Genomic DNA, 18298 nt, shown 5'->3' with positions numbered 1-18298 from the left:
GTTCTGACACCTTTCTATCAGAACCAGCATTCACTTTTTCAGCAATTTGAGCTACAGTAGCTCGTCTGTTGGATCGGACCACACGGGCCAGCCTTCGCTCCCCACGTGCATCAATGAGCCTTGGCCGCACATGACCCTGTCACCGGCTCACCGCTTTTCCTTCCTTGGACCACTTTTGATAGGTACTGACCACTGCAGACCGGGAAAACCCCACAAGAGCTGCAGTTTTGGAGATGCTCTGACCCAGTCGTCTAGCATCACAATTTGGCCCTTGTCAAAGTCGCTCAGATCCTTACGCTTGCCCATTTTTCCTGCTTCTAACACATCAACTTTGAGGACAAAATGTCACTTGCTGCCTAATATATTCCACCCACTTAGATTAGGTTATTTTAAAGAAAGCGTATTCAGGATTTTAGGATTCCTGTGTGGGATTTGGAGATATAGACTGTCCTTCTGTCATTGGGCATTCCGTTTTGTCATGCATTTTAGTCTGTCCACTGTATTTTACAGAAACTCTTTCCAAAAAGCAAATTGCTATTAAGTATGGGTTTGCAATTTCTGATATTGTCTGATATGTTGTCAACATTGCTGAATGATGTATTCATTATGATCGTGTGAATGTTTACCATTTCAGAGATCATTGTTATTTTCAAAAATGAGTGTGATGCTGATTGGCTAAAATTGATATATTGCGTTTTGATATAAATCAGGAAAGTCAAATGTCACCATTTTTTAACATTGGGATTACAAAACATATAACTCTTTTTAGATTAAACTGTGTATACTACGTGAAAAGGGTACACTCTAGGAGTAAATCCACAGCATGAACCTGAATTATGTGTGGAATTGGCTTCATTATCACATTTTGCCACGAAGCTCTTCAAATGTTTGCTCACTAATAGGGCTGTAATGATTCCACACATTTTCAATTTGGTTCTATTTTCGATTGTAGTTGTTATTTTTCTTCACACACAAAAATCGAACAATTATGTTAACACTGCCAGCCAGGAAATTAACAGTAAATGAACAGTAAGGGCTTATGAAACGCACTTTAACGGATTTTAAGTAGTTCTAGATTTGCATGAACAGTTTTTCTAGAGTTTCATGATTGAATTCCAGGGATCGTCAGAAACTCGCTGAGCCGATCAGGACAGGCAGACAGGAGCTGGATCAGCTGCCATTATTCAATTATGTATCAAAACCTGCACATGTACACAAGAATAATAATAATAAAACAAACTTTACACAATACATTTTATAACTCAGTATGCACATATCTTAGCAGACATATACAATTATAAAACAAAGAACCGGTTATAAAATTAGCAGGAAACTGAAATATGACATAGCTATAGTATTATGCAACGTGAAAGCGCTTTGAAATGGCTGCGTCTCTATTACAGCTGTACATCAATGCAATAAACATGCTTTTCTACACTACAGTGCCTATAATATAAAAGAAATAGCATCAAACTGGTCATTGTCAAACACTGATCCAGAGACCTGGTCTGCAATGAGATCGAGACACATCAGTGGAGTTTTACAGCTGGACAATTGACTAAGTCGACTGTATACGAAAGTGTCAGTCATTTAAATAGCTATTTGAGTCTTAAGAAACTTGACCCTTGGAACAAACAGGGCCCTGCTTTCCTCAAAGACTTTGTCCTCAAGTAACTATGGTGGAACCCCTGCTTACAAAGAAGATTTTGTGCACAACCTTGGAGCCTTCAAACCAGTGGAAAATCTGTTTGGAAACGACTCTACATTTGCGAAACCCCAACTTCCAAGTGCATCGACTGAGTGGAAGTTCTTGGACAAAGCCGAACCGGACTGCCTTTGTTCCAAACCACACGGACCTCGTGCCGTGTGCTGTTATCTGAGCCCGAAGACAGAGAGGCCTCTCTGCGACGAAGTTCAGATAAGTTTAACAGTTTGGAGTTCATGATTCATGACATTTGAGAAATCAATTAGAAATGTTAATCTGTGATTCATAACTCTAGAATGTGTAATATCATTTAGTTTTCTTAAATATAAATGTGTGTTGCATTAAACTGTTTTGTTGATAATTTTAGAAATAAAATCTGTCAACGCCGAGAAATATCTTCTCATTCCTGTGTAACTGTTTTGTCTGAAATTGACACAAGTTAATAGACATTAGATTATTGGTGGCCCTGCCTATCCTTAATCATTGAATAATAATCAGTTAAGGGAAATTGTGGTAACAAGTAATGATAGGATCTTTCTTGGCACCTAAACGTAAATGAGACTGATATATATATATATAACGAGAAGTTACCTGACATAAATACTAACCTGCGTAGTTATTTAATGTCTGACTAATAATACTAACGAGAGACTCACCTTCGTCTTACTAACCGGTATTGTAGTCAATGTGTTTATAACCTTTTTTGTTTAACGATTTGTGTGTTATCATATGCGATCCCATGGTCTTTGATTTGGTCACGGAAGTGATTTGTCTTTGATTTGTTGATCTAGAGTTGAATTTTAATTAGTTTTTCCCTTTTGTATAATTAGTGTAGTGCTACATTTAGTCTTTGTTTTTGAATAAATTTGACAATTTATAACTTTGGAATTGGTGTCTGTGTCCAATTATTACAGAAATTGAGTTCTACAAGATTCCAGGATTCGTGATAAGGTGATACTATAAATTCACTTCTTAAATTGAAATTTATAAGTGTACCTTACGCTACATAGTATTTGATCCCCTATCAATCAGCAAGATTTCTGGCTCCCAGGTGTCTTTTATGCAGGTAACGAACTGAGATTAGGAGCACTCTCTTAAAGGGATCTCAGCTCGTTACCTGTATAAAAGACACCTGTCCACAGAAGCAATCAATCAATCAGATTCCAAACTCTCCACCATGGCCAAGACCAAAGAGCTGTCCAAGGATGTCAGGGACAAGATTGTAGACCTACACAAGGCTGGAATGGGCTACAAGACCATCGCCAAGCAGCTTGGTGAGAAGGTGACAACAGTTGGTGTGATTATTCGCAAATGGAAGAAACACAAAATAACTGTCAGTCTCCCTCGGTCTGGGGCTCCATGCAAGTTCTCACCACGTGGAGTTTCAATGATCATGAGAACGGTGAGGAATCAGCCCAGAACTACATGGGAGGATCTTGTTAATGATCTCAAGGCAGCTGGGACCATAGTCACCAAGAAAACAATTGGTAACACTACGCCGTGAAGGACTGAAATCCTGCAGCGTCCGCAAGGTTCCCCTGCTCAAGAAAGCACATGTACAGGCCCGTCTGAAGTTTGCCAATAAACATCTGAATGATTCAGAGAACTGGGTGAAATGTTGTGGTCAGATGAGACCAAAATTGAGCTCTTTGGCGTCTACTCAACTCGCCGTGTTTGGAGGAGGAGGAATGACCCCAAGAACACCATCCCCACCGTCAAACATGGAGGTGGAAACATTATGCTTTGGGGGTGATTTTCTGCTAAGGGGACAGGACAACTGCACCGCATCAAAGGGACGATGGACGGGGCCATGTACCGTCAAATCTTGGGTGAGAACCTCCTTCCCTCAGCCAGGGCATTGAAAATGGGTCGTGGATGGGTATTCCAGCATGACAATGACCTAAAACACACAGCCAAGGCAACAAAGGAGTGGCTCAAGAAGAAGCACATTAAGGTCCTGCAGTGGCCTAGCCAGTCTCCAGACCTTAATCCCATGGAAAATCTGTGGATGGAGCTGAAGGTTCGAGTTGCCAAGCGTCAGCCTCGAAACCTTAATGACTTGGAGAGGATCTGCAAAGAGGAGTGGGACAAAATCCCTCCTGAGATGTGTGCAAACCTGGTGGTCAACTACAAGAAACGTCTGACCTCTGTGATTGCCAACAAGGGTTTTGCCACCAAGTACTAAGTCGAAGGGGTCAAATACTTATTTCCCCCATTAATATGCAAATCAATTTATAACTTATTTGAAATGCGTTTTTCTTGATTTTTTGGTTGTTATTCTGTCTCTCACTGTTAAAATACACCTACCATTAAAATTATAGACTGATCATTTCTTTGTCAGTGGGAAAACGTACAAAATCAGCAGGGGATCAAATACTTTTTTCCCTCACTGTACTCCTGGCATTGAGGTACAAACACTTCAGGACTTTCCTACTAGCAGTTTCCCTGCCCCCCTGGTCCCTAGTTTAAAAGATGCTCAATTACTCTTCACAAATCAGAGTTTTCTAGATTTACCCTGCAGAAATAAATCACATCCCTGAAAAAACAAATGCAGTTCATACAATCGCTACCTGACCCAGTGACAAGTGTTGTCTTTTTTAATTAAAGGAATCACATGCAAAATAATGGCCACAAATTATGTTACGGTGGGATTCATTCATTTAGCAAACACTTGTAATTGATTAAGCTTATGTGGAGGTTATCCAAAAATGCTGACATTATGGATCCCAGAGTGTATTCAGAATACTAAATACATGTTTTAACTGTAATTAAGAATAAGTTCTGCCATGTTAGTTACAACGAGTTAGCAACATAGAGGCTGTGACTGGATATTTAAGTAACACAAATGGGCATTTTAATGAAGAAACTGCGAGATTATTTCTCTGTGGGAGAATACACCGAACTGATCAGCCATAACATTATGCACCTGCCTAATATTGTGTATGTCCCAAAACAGCCCTGACCCGTTGAGGCATGGACTCCACTAGACCTCTGAAGGTGTGCTGTGGTATCTGGCACCAAGAAGAGCAGCAGATCCTTTATGTCCTGTAGTACCCTAGTTATAAGTGCCTTAATTGTTTTATTAATATTTCAATGTTCCGATTTCTAATTTTGAAAATCAGTATCAAGTGGAATTCTTCCAGATATTTTGTAGAAATTAAGTAGAAAAAAAGATGGAATCATTTAATATACAAAAAACTAGCCTACACACAATCATTTTTAATTTGATGCATATAAATTACTACATTGACTATTAAATGTTGTCTGTGAAATAAAAGGTATGCGCTGTTAAACCTTCATCGATTGTTCCACAATCCACATCTCAGCCTGTGACCTGTGTGACGTATTTTTGACTGATTTTGACAGTGATTTAAAACTATCCAACTCAAAAATATGCGAGTGGTAACTCACAAATATAACGTAATATAACGTAATATGCCAAGCTACGCCTACACAGGATTAGAAACGCTTGCAGTGGTCATTGATTAAGTGTCAATCATATTGTATGCAGCCAATCACTTTGCAGGAAATACTTGTCAATCATTTTATGCAGCCAGTCACCTGCAGAAGGAACTTGACAGTCATTTTATGTGGCCAATCACCTTGCTCATTTTTAAAGGTAGGGCAAAAAAAAACGCAAATGTGTTGGTGTGTTAAAATCGAAGAGTTGGCGCTGTTGTAAGTTAATGGATAGCGAGTAGTTTTGAGGTCGTTAATCGGGAGATGTAACTGCTTATAAAGTAGCATGCTCTATTTACAATCACACACAGGAGAGAGATGTTGGTCCCTATTAAAACGATACTCGAACAGAAGGGAACGATTACAGAAAATTGTCCCTGCATCAATAACTCAAATCCCCCACAAATATCACAAGAAAACCCAAAAGAAAATGCAACGAAATACAAAGTATTAAAAAGAAATCGAAAAAACAGCACACCAGTAAAATGAATAAAGTTAACACACATAATTGACTCAAATACTGCTGGCGTAATACCGGTTTCACATTTGAGTTCTCTTCAAGCACTGATGTAATAGTGTTGCATTTCCAGAGCAAGCAGTTCTAACCAGATGGACAATTGCACAAAATAAAAATATAAAGTAACAGTTTCCCAAAAGCACTAACAATACCTCGACTGCCCCAAAATACTTAGTGCCACTAGTTTGGAAACAATTATAACAGCTATAACAATACGTTAAGAAAAATTCCATACAAAACAAAATATAAAAAAACGGTGGTTGACACAAACCTACAAAGTAATACAAAAACACAATTAGTATCAACTACAACTAAAACAGACCAAAAGAAACAACCTAAAAATATTACCTCCAAGGAAGACTATCTATGGCCATAACAGTCCACTTCAACCCATAGTCATAAAGACAGAAAACTCCATAAAGCAACTGATCCCTCTAAAACAATCACACTGGGAAGGGAATGAAAGAGTAGTAGTAATGGTCACAGTAAAGTACACACACGGACCCAGAAGAAACAAACACTTCTCCTGGCCTGGAAGCACATGGCTTTTATTCGATCTGAAATAATTAAGCCTTATTAACGCCCAATCATCCACTGATGATCAGTCCCACCTCCTACATATATATGATTTGACAGGTCTGTGAAATTGCAATGATGAAGTTAGCTCTAGGCAAGGCTAGTTTGATTGAAAAGCATGGGTGACTTCATAAACAGTCATGTTTCGAGATGACTGTGTTTATAACTGTAGGGTATTCTCCGTTGAAGGTCTTCTGTGAGTTCTACCCAATAGGCGAGTCGAAGAATGTACCTTGCTTTAGACAGGTAACCAATCAGGAGTGAGTAGAGGCGGGCCATAAATCTCCCAGGGGATTCTCTGCCGACCAATGCGGAGTCACAGCTCTGACTGCTGTCCAATCATTAGGGAGTAACTGCGCAGCCGCCAACATAAATATTGCTTACTAACTGTCAACCAGTTTACTTAATATTAAAAATACAAATACCTTCACATGTTTCTACATGTTACTGTTGAAATGATTTGTTGACCACACCCTTTTTCTTAAACTTTGTGTAGCTCACAGTCCAAAGTGATTCTATTGTTAAATATGAATTTTATATAATAATGATTATAATCATTAATACTGAATAATAATAATAATAATAATAATAATAATAATAATAATAATAATAATAATAATTATTATTATTATTATTATTATTATTATTATTATTGTTATTATAAGTAGAAGAAGAAGAAGAAAATCTGGTCTTGGGGGACTGGGGGACTGCACTGCTGTCTTGTTGTTCCAGTCTAGCGCTCAGCTCCTTTACTGGCATGGATGACATGAAATAATGTCTTCTCTCCACACCCTGAAATATTTTGTGGTTACAACATCCTGAGTAAGCGACATATCATGTACAAGTTATCAGATGTACAAATAAAATGTCAGTTTCTATATTTAACTACTAAAACGACAAAATGAACAGAGTTATCGGGAGCTCCTGTTGGGACAATGACCAGAAGACCTGGCAACCCTCCAGGACCAGAGTCTGAAACAGAGCAGACCCAAAAGTGCAGAAACAGCAAAACCGGCCTGGATCGGACAACCAGTGATAAGAACTGTGTAAGGGAAGGAGGACAATTAGTTATTATATTGTGCACTTGCATTGTAGTGTTGTCTATGTAATATTAAAGGTAGGGTGTGCAATCTTTTCCAGAAACATTTTTGTTATACTGGTTGAAAGTCTCTTCACATCCTGATAGCAATCAATACTTTAAGTGGTCTAAATGTAAAAAATTGTTGCGATGGATTCCAGCCGCACGTCTCTCCTCCCGGCGCCGAGACTCTGTGTGCGTGTGCGCATGTGTGACAGAGGGGGCGTGGCTTTGGAGACGCTCTGAAGCGAGGGCGGCTCTGTGCTTTCAGAACAAGCTGCTAACTGTTGGCCTCTCAGGATTGCAGACCCTAGCTTTAAGTGTTACTCCCACCAGAGGCCAGCATTACACCAAGAACGACAATTAACTAAATATTTACCTTTACCTTCATTAATGTTGAGGATGAAAGCTGATTTGTAATAATTAAAGTGATTTGGGGAACATTAATGGCACATCCAAGGGCACCCCAGCTTCTGTCTTTGGGGTCTTCTGTAAGTTCAGTTTTACTATCTGCCTTTGGAACTAATGTGAAGGTTTTACAGTCTTACTCCTTTTCATTGCCTTTTCGTCACCTGAGCTTCTAACAATCTCAACTGTGTAATTGTCTTAATTGGACAAAGTTAGCAGCTCCAATTTACTGGAAAAAAAAATCAATGAAGAAGTGAAGCCCCAGAATAGGTGTTTGAATGCTTTGCGTTTTTATTGAGCTGTTCAGCAGAGTCACAGTACAACTGATCTCTCATACCAGAGCAGAGCCAAGAGCAGCAAATTATATCAAACATCCCTCAGGAATGAACACATTGTAGGATCTGCAGACAGCGTGAAAGAGAGACAAGGAGAGATGGAGTTGGAGAGATCTGTAGTAATCATGCACAGGGAGTGAGAGAGAAAGAGTAGTAAACACATCACAGGGCAGGAGCACACAAGGAGAAAGGAGGTGATATAAACTGCTGATATGAACAGATAGCAGATCTGGGTGCAGCAGAGCGTGCAGTGAGCCAGCCTGGTAGGGCTTCAGTAGGGGCCTCAGACACCACTGTGCTTCTTGATCCAGTCTCGATAGCTCGACACTCGGGTGTAGACCCCAGGAGAGTCTTCTTGACCACAGCCGGCCCCAAAGCTGGTAACCCCAGCCTGGACCCAGGGCTGCCCAGTCTTCCTACAGACCAGAGGACCCCCAGAGTCACCCTGCAGAAAGAGAGATAAGTTTAATATCATGGGTGTAAAGTAACAAAGTACAAATACTTTGTTTCTGTACTGAAGTAGGTTTTTCGAGTATTTTTTATTTGTGGCTCCTTTTACTTTTACTCCACTACATTTACTAACAATATAATGTACTTTTTACTCCACTACATTTCCCACAGATGATTCGTTATTATAATTGGAGAGAGGAATTACATACATATACGTGGAATTAACATGTTTCAGGTTTGCTAGATACTTGTGACCAATCCTGCTGTAGCACAATGAGCAGCGCTGTAGTGAGCCAATCAGTGAGCCGGATCCGCAGCACAGACCCGCCCCTCTCTCGTCCATTAGCGCATTAGCGCTTTGTTTTCCTGATAAAACCACTCGAACCTGCGGCCGGACCTGATACTCCGCACTGAGCGACACATAATATACCCTTTCAGAGGCAGGCCTCTATTTTCTGAAGGACCCAGCAGAGTGAGTTATTGATTGTTCTGATTAGGGTTGGCCGTGCAGGACCCGGAGCTGGAGCAGAGCTGGACAGTTTTTGTTAGTTGTGTTCCGGAGCTTCATTTTATAGCCGTCTGTTTTCTGAAATGTCCTGACTAGTTTGTCCAAAAGTTGGTTGCCAGGGAGTTAAGGTCACATGCAGAGTCAGGCCCCCTGCACTTTGTTTGCCACTTTTAAGATACGAAAATACTGGACCCCTGGTGGGTGGGGGGGGGTTTGCGAAATGTCAACCTAGAGGGGGTGCTCGCAATTAGACGACGATGGGGGGGGGGGTTGAGGGCAAATTGTACACTGATAACATTTTTAACGACATATTCAATAGATTACAGTACTTAAAATAACCGGACATCTTCCGAAAATACTGGACAGGGGGTCAAAGTACATACACTACAAGGCCAAAAGTATGTGGACACCTGCTCGTCAAACATCTAATTCCAAAAACATGGGCATTAAAATGGAGTTGGTCCCCCCTTTGATGCAATAACAGCCTCCACTATTCTGGGAAGGCTTTCCACTAGATGTTGGAACACTGTTGAGGGAATTTCAGCCACAAGAGCATTAGTGAGGTCGGGCACTGATGTTGGGCGATCAGGCCTGGCTCACAGTCGGCTTTTCCATTCATCCCAAAGGTGGGATGGGGTTGAGGTCAGGGCTCTGTGCAGGCCAGTCAAGTTCTTTCACACCAATCTCGACAAACTATTTCTGTATGGACCTCACTTTGTGCATGGGTTGTCATGCTGACACAGGAAAGGGCCTCCCACAAACTGTTACTACAAATTTGAAAGTGCAAAATCACCTAGAATGTCACTGTAGGCTGTAGATGTTTGTTATTAATGTTTTGTTTTTGTTAAACAGTTATTTACATAATGGATGTAAAAAAGGAATCATTATTTATAACTTTCGCATCCTAGTTTGCACTGTTTTTTGTGGCTCCGGAGCTGGAGCTGGTTAAAAGCAGCCTGTAGTTGGAGCTGAATCTCTGAAGCCACTCCGGAGCCGGAGCCAGCAAACCCGGAGCACTGCCAACCCTAGTTCTGATGCATGCATTCATCAACAAAGGCTGTTTTTGAGCATTCAGAGGCTGTTGGGGGTTTGAAAGAGATCAGCCTACACTCTCCCTAATGTGGTCCATGTCTCTGACCTTAACAGTTTCATAAAATTAGTAATAATCGCATCCTTCTAAAGGCTCGTTCTGTGTCAGACATGAATATAAAGTGTGTTGGTGGTTCACACTGGACAAGCGGAAATCACAGAGCTGCCTGTATTTCAATAGCAGCTCCACACTGCTTTAAGGAAAACTAGCATCGCTAAGATTTAAACTGTCTACTTTCTAGATTTTTTCTCCGCAACTGGAAAGAATCTGACCAATCAGAAGTGGCGTCACCCCACGTGGAAACACGCACAGTATACACGCGTGCCCATAACAAACCACGTGGACAATGAGAAGTGAATTAATGAGCTCCAGCAATATCCATTACTGTATCATTGTATATTATACCACAAACATATCCATTCAAAAGACATTGCGTGGGTGAACATCACAGCAGCTCTATTTTAATGATAGTTGTGCATAACATATACAGTATTAATAAATAATAATGTGTAACGTCAAATTTTATATTTATTATATACTGTATATAATGAAAAAATGATTTTGTAGTCACACTCTCACTTATTAGGTATTTATAGCCCTGATGAAGACAGTAGTGTTAGGCATTGTTATTCAATAAAATAAAACTTTTGTAATACAAGAGTCCTTTTTCATTATATATTTTTGTCTTATTTGGGTCAGCACCTCATGGCAGTGAAGACGCTGCAGTGCATGGATGCTTTTGAGTTATATTCAGATACAGGGATGTATCGAGCTGCTGACTCTTTTCATTCCCCTGTCGTTTTTTTCCTAAGTGCCCCCTTTGTCCCGATCGCCCCTCCCCCCATCCATGCTGTGATCCGCAACTGGGAAGCTGGGCCGCACTTCGTCAGCACCACCCCCACCACCCCCCTGAGACCAAAGTGCTCCTTCATTTGTTTCAGCCACTGCCCCCCCCCGCTAAGCTGTGCATGTTACTGTTTAGAGATATATCATTTTGAGTTATGAGCTTCAAACTCAATAGATTACATTATAACACGTGATCACTACAGGGGTACATATTTTATATTGTTCATTTTGTTTTATGTTTTATTATACAACTGTTTGGGATATATGCATATGTGTATGTGTGTGTGTGAACAGTGAGTTTGCTAAGAAAATTTAATTCTTTATATAAATCCCCACAATGTTGCCATTTATTAATACTGAATACACATGAAAGTAATATCCAGATATTAGCCTAATAACATTTATTTTTGTCAGACTGTTTTCTTCAAGATAAAATTGAGGAACTGTAAAAATACCTTGACAATTTATGGAAAATAAAATGTTGAATTAAAACATCAAATTAATCTCTTGTGTGCCCCCTTTATAAGGCTCACACACAAACACTTTCACTTTATTACTAAAATCACAATTTACGTTTACTTTTGGTACTTGAGTACTCTTCACTGTTACCGAAGTTTTTGATAGAATATATTTACTTTTACTTAAGTATGACTTCTGAATACTTTTTACACCTCTGTTTAAAATATATTTTCAGAGTCTTGTCCAACTGAATCTTGCATGGAGACGTATGGTCAGTGAAGCAAGGGTTCTTTCAAGTGTTAACAACTGCAAAGGAAAACACACCTGACAGGAATCCAGGCCCTCTTCCCCAGCACACATCATCTCTGGAAAGATAAAAAAACGCCCATAGTACTGTTCCATACAGTGCTCATTGTGGACAACAGGGACCTGAACTTCTTGTAGGGTTTTAGGTTCTGGCAGAGGCTCTGGAGAGAGAGAGAGAGAGAGAGAGAGAGAGAGAGAGAGAGAGAGAGAGAGAGAGAGAGAGAGAAAGAGAGAGAGATTTTTACTTCATACTGTCAATAAAGTGAGAAAAGGAAACAGAACTAGTTTTCCTCAACCTCAGAACTGCCCGTGTTCTGCATCCATCGATGGTAACTAAACTGCAGGTTCACTCTACATTTCACCACCATGATAAACACCCTCACAGAACCTGCAGAAGCCTGCAAGTTTATCATTTTTTTCATCCTCCTGGGGATCTTATCACCATAGACATCACACAAAACAAACGCATACCTGATCTCCGTTTAATCAATCTTTTCATATATTATTAGGAAGTCACTCTTTACTTAGACACCTGATCCATTTGAGATTTGGCAGTATATTTTGATTTGATCCAAGTCTATGCATAGTAGCTGTAAGCCTTTAGAAAATGTTATCTGAAAGAGAGAGAGAGAGAGAGGAAAAGAGGGAGAGATAAAGGGTTGTGAAAAAAGGAGAGGGGAAAGGAAAGATATAGAAGGAGGGAAGGAGAGAGTGAGAGAGGAAGAGGGAAAGAGAGCCATGGAGAGAGAGAGGGAGAGAAAGAGGAGGAGAGAAACCAATGACTGCAGCTTTTTCCTTACCACCCTCCAGGAAAGCCCCCCAGCCTGTAGCCCAGCATTCCCAGTCCACGCTGCATTCGTCTTCAGCCCCAGCCAGCGTGACGGGTTTGATGTAAGCGTTGGTGGTCACTGTGGCATTGAGCTCTATCAGCGCGATGTCAAAGCCTTTTTTGACGTCCATATATTCCTCATGGAAGATGACCTTATTCATGGTGCGTCTCACTTCATGCTCACTGGGTTCATCCAGTGAGTGCGCCCCCAGGATCACCTCAGATTCCCACCACTTTAAGGGGCTGAAGAACAGATGATTGATACAGTTATTCTTATTGTGATTTAGGGTACTCATATGCCACCATGTCTGCAGTGATGAAGGCAGTGTTACTCAGACCGAGGCTTCAGAACCTCAAGTGACTCTATAAGGTGTGTTCTGTGAGTCATAACTAAAAACTGTGTGAATGTGATGTTCAAGATTTGGTGCATTTTTGGTATCAATGAATACATCTGGAGAAAACTGGCCTAGAGCCGTACAAGTTGTGTGTTGTTAATGTTCTTTGATTGTCACACAGTAACTTTGTAGGTCAATCATTACGTTTATGGCAGGGAAATAATGTATTCTACTCCTTTAAAAGTAAGCGTAGTTTCCTTCCAATATTCCATTGTATTCCTGGAGTTTTGAGTTCGATACGATTACACCAGGGTCAATAAGGGTGTAGTTCAATGGGTGAACCCATCTCAGGTACAGTGTGACACAGAACGAGGGACACTTACAATTTCACACAGTGCGCTGCAGTGAGAACCCAGCGGTCACTGATCAGGGAGCCGCCACAACCGACTTGGTATCCATCCATCGTAGTAATCTCCAGATACACTTGCCATGGCCACTGTCCCTCCTTGGCATCCTCACCCCCCACTATGGAGTTTCTGGGATGAGTATGAAGATGAGGACGAGGATGGGGACGAAGATGTGGATGGCTGGACACTGGACAGAGAGATAGAGACATGACAGACTTATAACAACTCAGTAATAATAAAGATACAGTGTGAGATGTTCCAATTTAGATGATTTTTACCCAGAACAGCAAGCTCTTCAGGCAGGTTTATTCATTGATTGTAGTGCACATAGAGTTCCCCTCTGCCTGGTTCCCCAAGGTGACTAATCAGGTGCTGGACACCCCCATTGCCCCCCCCACCCCCAGACACACCCTCTACCTGCACAGCAAGTAACAGGCCAAATCAATCATTGAATTAGCAACAGAGATGTCACTTCTGCTGCAGTTCCTATCTCTTCCCATGGAAGACACACTGGACTGATCTAAAGCCCCTTTCATTAACAAATACCAACAAGTACCCTTTCAACCAAAAACTGCTGGAATAAGCAGATATACATCACAAGACATAACAAGTTTCATGCTTCCATTGTTTACACTAAGGTGATGCTCAAGGTGGGGGAACTTTGTTTGCTGCTCTGTTTTGTGTTTTGAGATGCAAACCAAAATGTGTGGGCTGGCAAAACGCAGGTTGCAATACGAAGCTAGATTGAGGATGCTCTGAAAATGTTATCTGCGCCTATGATCCATGGCAGTCTACAGATATGTCTGAAGTTGAAGCCTATTCTGATTGGCTACACCAGTTAGCTGACATACTGCGTCACAACAACGCAAGGATGTGACACGTCATATGCCGGCACTCTTATTCCTGCTCCATTCACACAGACCTGTTACCGCACATTTGCTACCATTTTGATTAGGTATTTGACCCTATCACACAGACCTTTCTGCCAAAAAAGGCTGCAACCATTTCTGTTTGAGTTTGAGGGCTTAAGTTAAATATCAAGAAGGAGACTACATCCTCCGAGAGGCTACATCTCATGGCAACTTTGCATGAGGTACAGGCTTATGGCCAAGACTGATCAAAGTGTGTATTTGACCATAATATCTGAAGCACTCCACACATCTGGCCTGATGGTACTCAAGTAAGGAAAAAAACAACTATTTTAATGCATTTAAGTCCAGGCTATAAGGCAACAAAAGTTGAACATTTTGAACTTTAGGCCATTCAAGAACATTACATCTGCAACTGCGATGCAACTGACAATAATCAAGGAGTTCATTTACACAAAAGTGGAACAATTTCAATAAGTCAAAACCTGAAGATTTGGCAATCCATAATGAAAAAATTCAACACTGTAAAATCTGTTTATGGACTCTGTATGGAATGAAACTGGATTTTGCATGAAAAGATGAGTGGAATCCCCTGGACTCCCTTACTGCAGGAATTGCAGGAGAAGCTGTGAGCGCTGCAGCCCAGGAAAACTTGCGGGAACCGATGGCATCTCCAACGAGATGCTGAAACACAGCAACCCTGAGTTTCACCTGGTTCTCAGTGTGGGCTACATCCCTGACATCTGGAATCACCTGACCAGGCTGATGGATGACACAGTCCACAGACAGATCCTCACAAGATACCGGCTCAGTGAGCACAGGCTGGCCTTTGAGACCAGCTGGCACAGGCAGACCTGGCTACCCAGAGAGGACAGGCTGTGCTCCCACTGTCAACTATGAGAGGTGCAGACAGAGCTGCATTTCATACTGCAAGGCACAGATTATCAACAATTTAAGATACATATATTTTCCCCAAAATAACAGAACCCCCAGAAACTCCTGATTCTCCTGGGAGAATACCGCAGTTGTGTTTCAGAAGCATCTGGAGTTTGTGGGGGTCTGGCAAGTTTGGGATGTTTGGCAGCTCAGTACAAAGTGCCCTGTCACAGAGACAAACTAAACATAATCCCACCTGAGTCATTATTTCATTCTCTTTTAATGTATCAACTGTTCAAATCACTATTGTCATTAGGGGGGCAAGCAACAAAACAACATTATAGTTTCCACCATATATTTAAAATGACCATTACATGAAAACTACTGAACAGAAACATGGTATGGTGTTAGATACCTATAGGAAGTTGTGAAAAGAGGTTGTACATCATATGATGTGGTGACAATTCTTAGACAATATTCAAACTGAAATCTCTGAAACTGCTTATTGGACACAAGAAACTTGGTGCATTAAGCTATGTTATAATCTTTATTCAGTTTTGTTCAAGTTGAATCAAAAATATTAAATTATCTTCTCCTCTCTGAAACCACTGGGCGTAGTAAAGTGAAAATGTGCACATATGACTTTGGCTAGGTCCTCTATCAGGTTTGTTCAAGGTAAGCTGATTCATAGAACAAGGTGGCCACCATGAGCAAATCAAATTACACCTATTGTCATAAATCACAGATTAGTTTTAATTGTTAAACTAGCACTGTCATATGCCATATCCATACAGATATACTTGGCCCCCTACATTGCTGCTTGCAGTTATATTTACTTTTGTCATTAATATTGTGTATCATGGCACACTAAGGCCTGTCTGCTCTGTGTTACCAAAGAGGTCTATTACAATGTTGGTATTTAAGGAGACAAAACACATAGAAATAAGAATACAAAACAATAACTGTATAGAACTACAAATTAATTGTCAGGTTATTCAAATGCCTTAAACAAACCCTTAATGAAAAGCATATCAGAGCAAGGGATTGAGAACAATTTACCTACAGTACACCGAACACAGTACAGATTCAGTCCCAATACCACCAATGAATCTTCATACCTTTGTAGGTGTTCAGGAGCAGGACCCAAAAAAGCAGCTGCAGGAGAAGCATCTTGATCCTCCTGGATTCTCACTGGACACTGAGCACTGACTCTCAACAACTACTGCAGCTCACTGGACACAGAGCACTGACTCTCCCCCACTCTACTGGACCTCACTGCACTTAATATAGACCTCAGTGTCACAGGAAGATGCCCACTGACATGCCCTCAGTCCTCAAACCAACTCCTCTTTAACTGACACACACACACACACCATATGGTGTACTTAAATGCTGACTCACACTCTGATGAAACATACATTTAAAAAAATGTCCTTTTCACAGGGCTCAGTGTAAACCATTTCAATTTTGGCAGCAGATTCATGATCAGTATGTTTCATACATACCTGGAATATAGGGGTTCGTTTGCTTTGAAACAATGTATCTATGTTTAGAAACAAACTGTGGTGATTGTGATTCACTTTCATGTTTTCTCAGGACTCAGATCACTTATGTTCACATTGCAATAATCAAGTGAGCTCGGTTCGTTTTGCGATAAAACACCAGATGTTTACATTTTATATGATTAGTGCATATAAGAAATATCAGCAAAATGCGTACAATAACAAATATATATGATGGTAATAAAGTATCTACATACAGTAGTCAACCAAACACATTTGACAGTCTACCTTTCATACAACCAAACATACACTGATCAGCCATAATATTAAGACCACTGACAGGTGAAGTGAATAGCACTGATAATCTCATTATCATGGCACCTGTCAGTGGGTGGGATATATTAGGCAGCAAGTGAACATTTTGTCCTCAAAGTTGGTGTGTTAGAAGCAGGAAAAATGGGCAAGCATAAGGATCTGAGCGACTTTGACAAGGGCCAAATTCACTGGGTCAGAGCATCTCCAAAACTGCAGCTCTTGTGGGGTGTTCCCGGTCTGCAGTGGTCAGTACCTATCAAAAGTGTACAAGGAAGGAAAAGAGGTGAACCGGCGACAGGGTCATGGGCAGCCAAGGCTCACTGATGCACGTGGGGAGCAAAGGCTGTCCCATGTGGTCTGATCCAACAGATGAGCTACTGCAGCTCAAATTGCTGAAAAAGTGAGTTCTGATAGAAAGGTGTCAGAACACACAGTGCATCGCAGTTTGTTGCATATGGGGCTGCGTAGCCGCAGACCAGTCAGGGTGCCCATGCTGACCCCTGTCCACTGCAGAAAGCGCCTACAATGGACTGGACCACGGAGCAATGGAAGAAGGTGGCCTGGTCTGATGAATCACGAGTTCAAGATGTTGACTTGGCCTCCAAAGTCCCCAGATCTCAATCCAATCGAGCATCTGTGGGATGTGCTGGACAAACAAGTCAAAAGGGGGACCTTAACAATATTAGGCAGGTGGTCATAATTTTATGGCTGATTGGTGTATAGTGCATTCACAAATTGTGTGTTTGTGTGTGTGTGTGTGTATGTGTGTTGTTTTGATGGAAGAATTGGTGAGGTGCTGTGGTAGTTGATCTTGCTCCTCACACACCGCCACTCTGTTATCGGACAACCACATGAAACAGATACGCATCACTTATCTGGAGAATAGCGCTGAGCTGCTTCAAAAATTGTCAGCTGCTCAGCACTTAGAAATGGAGATAACAAAGTTCATATTCAGCACTCAATGATGGAGATATGAATGTTCAAATTCAGCTGCCCTGATAGAGTGACAAGCCACCTCACTTCTGTACTGTCAGCACTTTCCTTAATCTTTTCCCCCAGCCCCCTCTTTGCTCAGAGGGGCTCCTGTAGCTCAGGGGTCCACAGGCCATCACCTCTGGTCCCTAAACTGCATGGAATTAAAGGTTTACAAAACCTGCAAACTCTATTTCAACTCAAGTAAGCTACAGATTTGCTAAATGTACACACTGTGTAAACTGCTTTGTAAACATTAAGATTACACAGTGTATACAATGGTTTGCTTGCCTTGTAGCTCACCATGTATATTTGTTTACATACTATAAACATGCTTCTCACAAAGTTTACTGAAGAATGTAAGATTATTGGCAATTTGTAAACATTACATTTGCATAAGTTAAATTACACAGACATTGTAGGTCATCATGTTTACAAATGGTAAACTTTAGGTTT

The 18298-nt window shown here is 41.0% G+C and overlaps 1 protein-coding gene across 1 annotated transcript; it reads right to left on the bottom strand.

The window, feature by feature from the left end:
- Nucleotides 1-8009: 8009 nt before the first annotated feature.
- Nucleotides 8010-16378, bottom strand: LOC136768842 (tryptase-2). The gene is made up of 5 exons (XM_066723224.1): nucleotides 16172-16378; nucleotides 13285-13495; nucleotides 12538-12809; nucleotides 11756-11898; nucleotides 8010-8523 (listed from the first exon to the last, which is right to left on the bottom strand). Exons 1-5 carry the CDS (start codon nucleotides 16221-16223, stop codon nucleotides 8362-8364), a joined length of 840 nt encoding a protein of 279 aa, XP_066579321.1. The 5' UTR covers nucleotides 16224-16378; the 3' UTR covers nucleotides 8010-8361.
- Nucleotides 16379-18298: the final 1920 nt, after the last annotated feature.

The sequence above is a fragment of the Amia ocellicauda genome, chromosome 14 (assembly GCF_036373705.1).
Source record: "Amia ocellicauda isolate fAmiCal2 chromosome 14, fAmiCal2.hap1, whole genome shotgun sequence".
NCBI lineage: Eukaryota > Metazoa > Chordata > Actinopteri > Amiiformes > Amiidae > Amia > Amia ocellicauda.
This window is presented reverse-complemented; position numbering and strand designations above follow the sequence as displayed.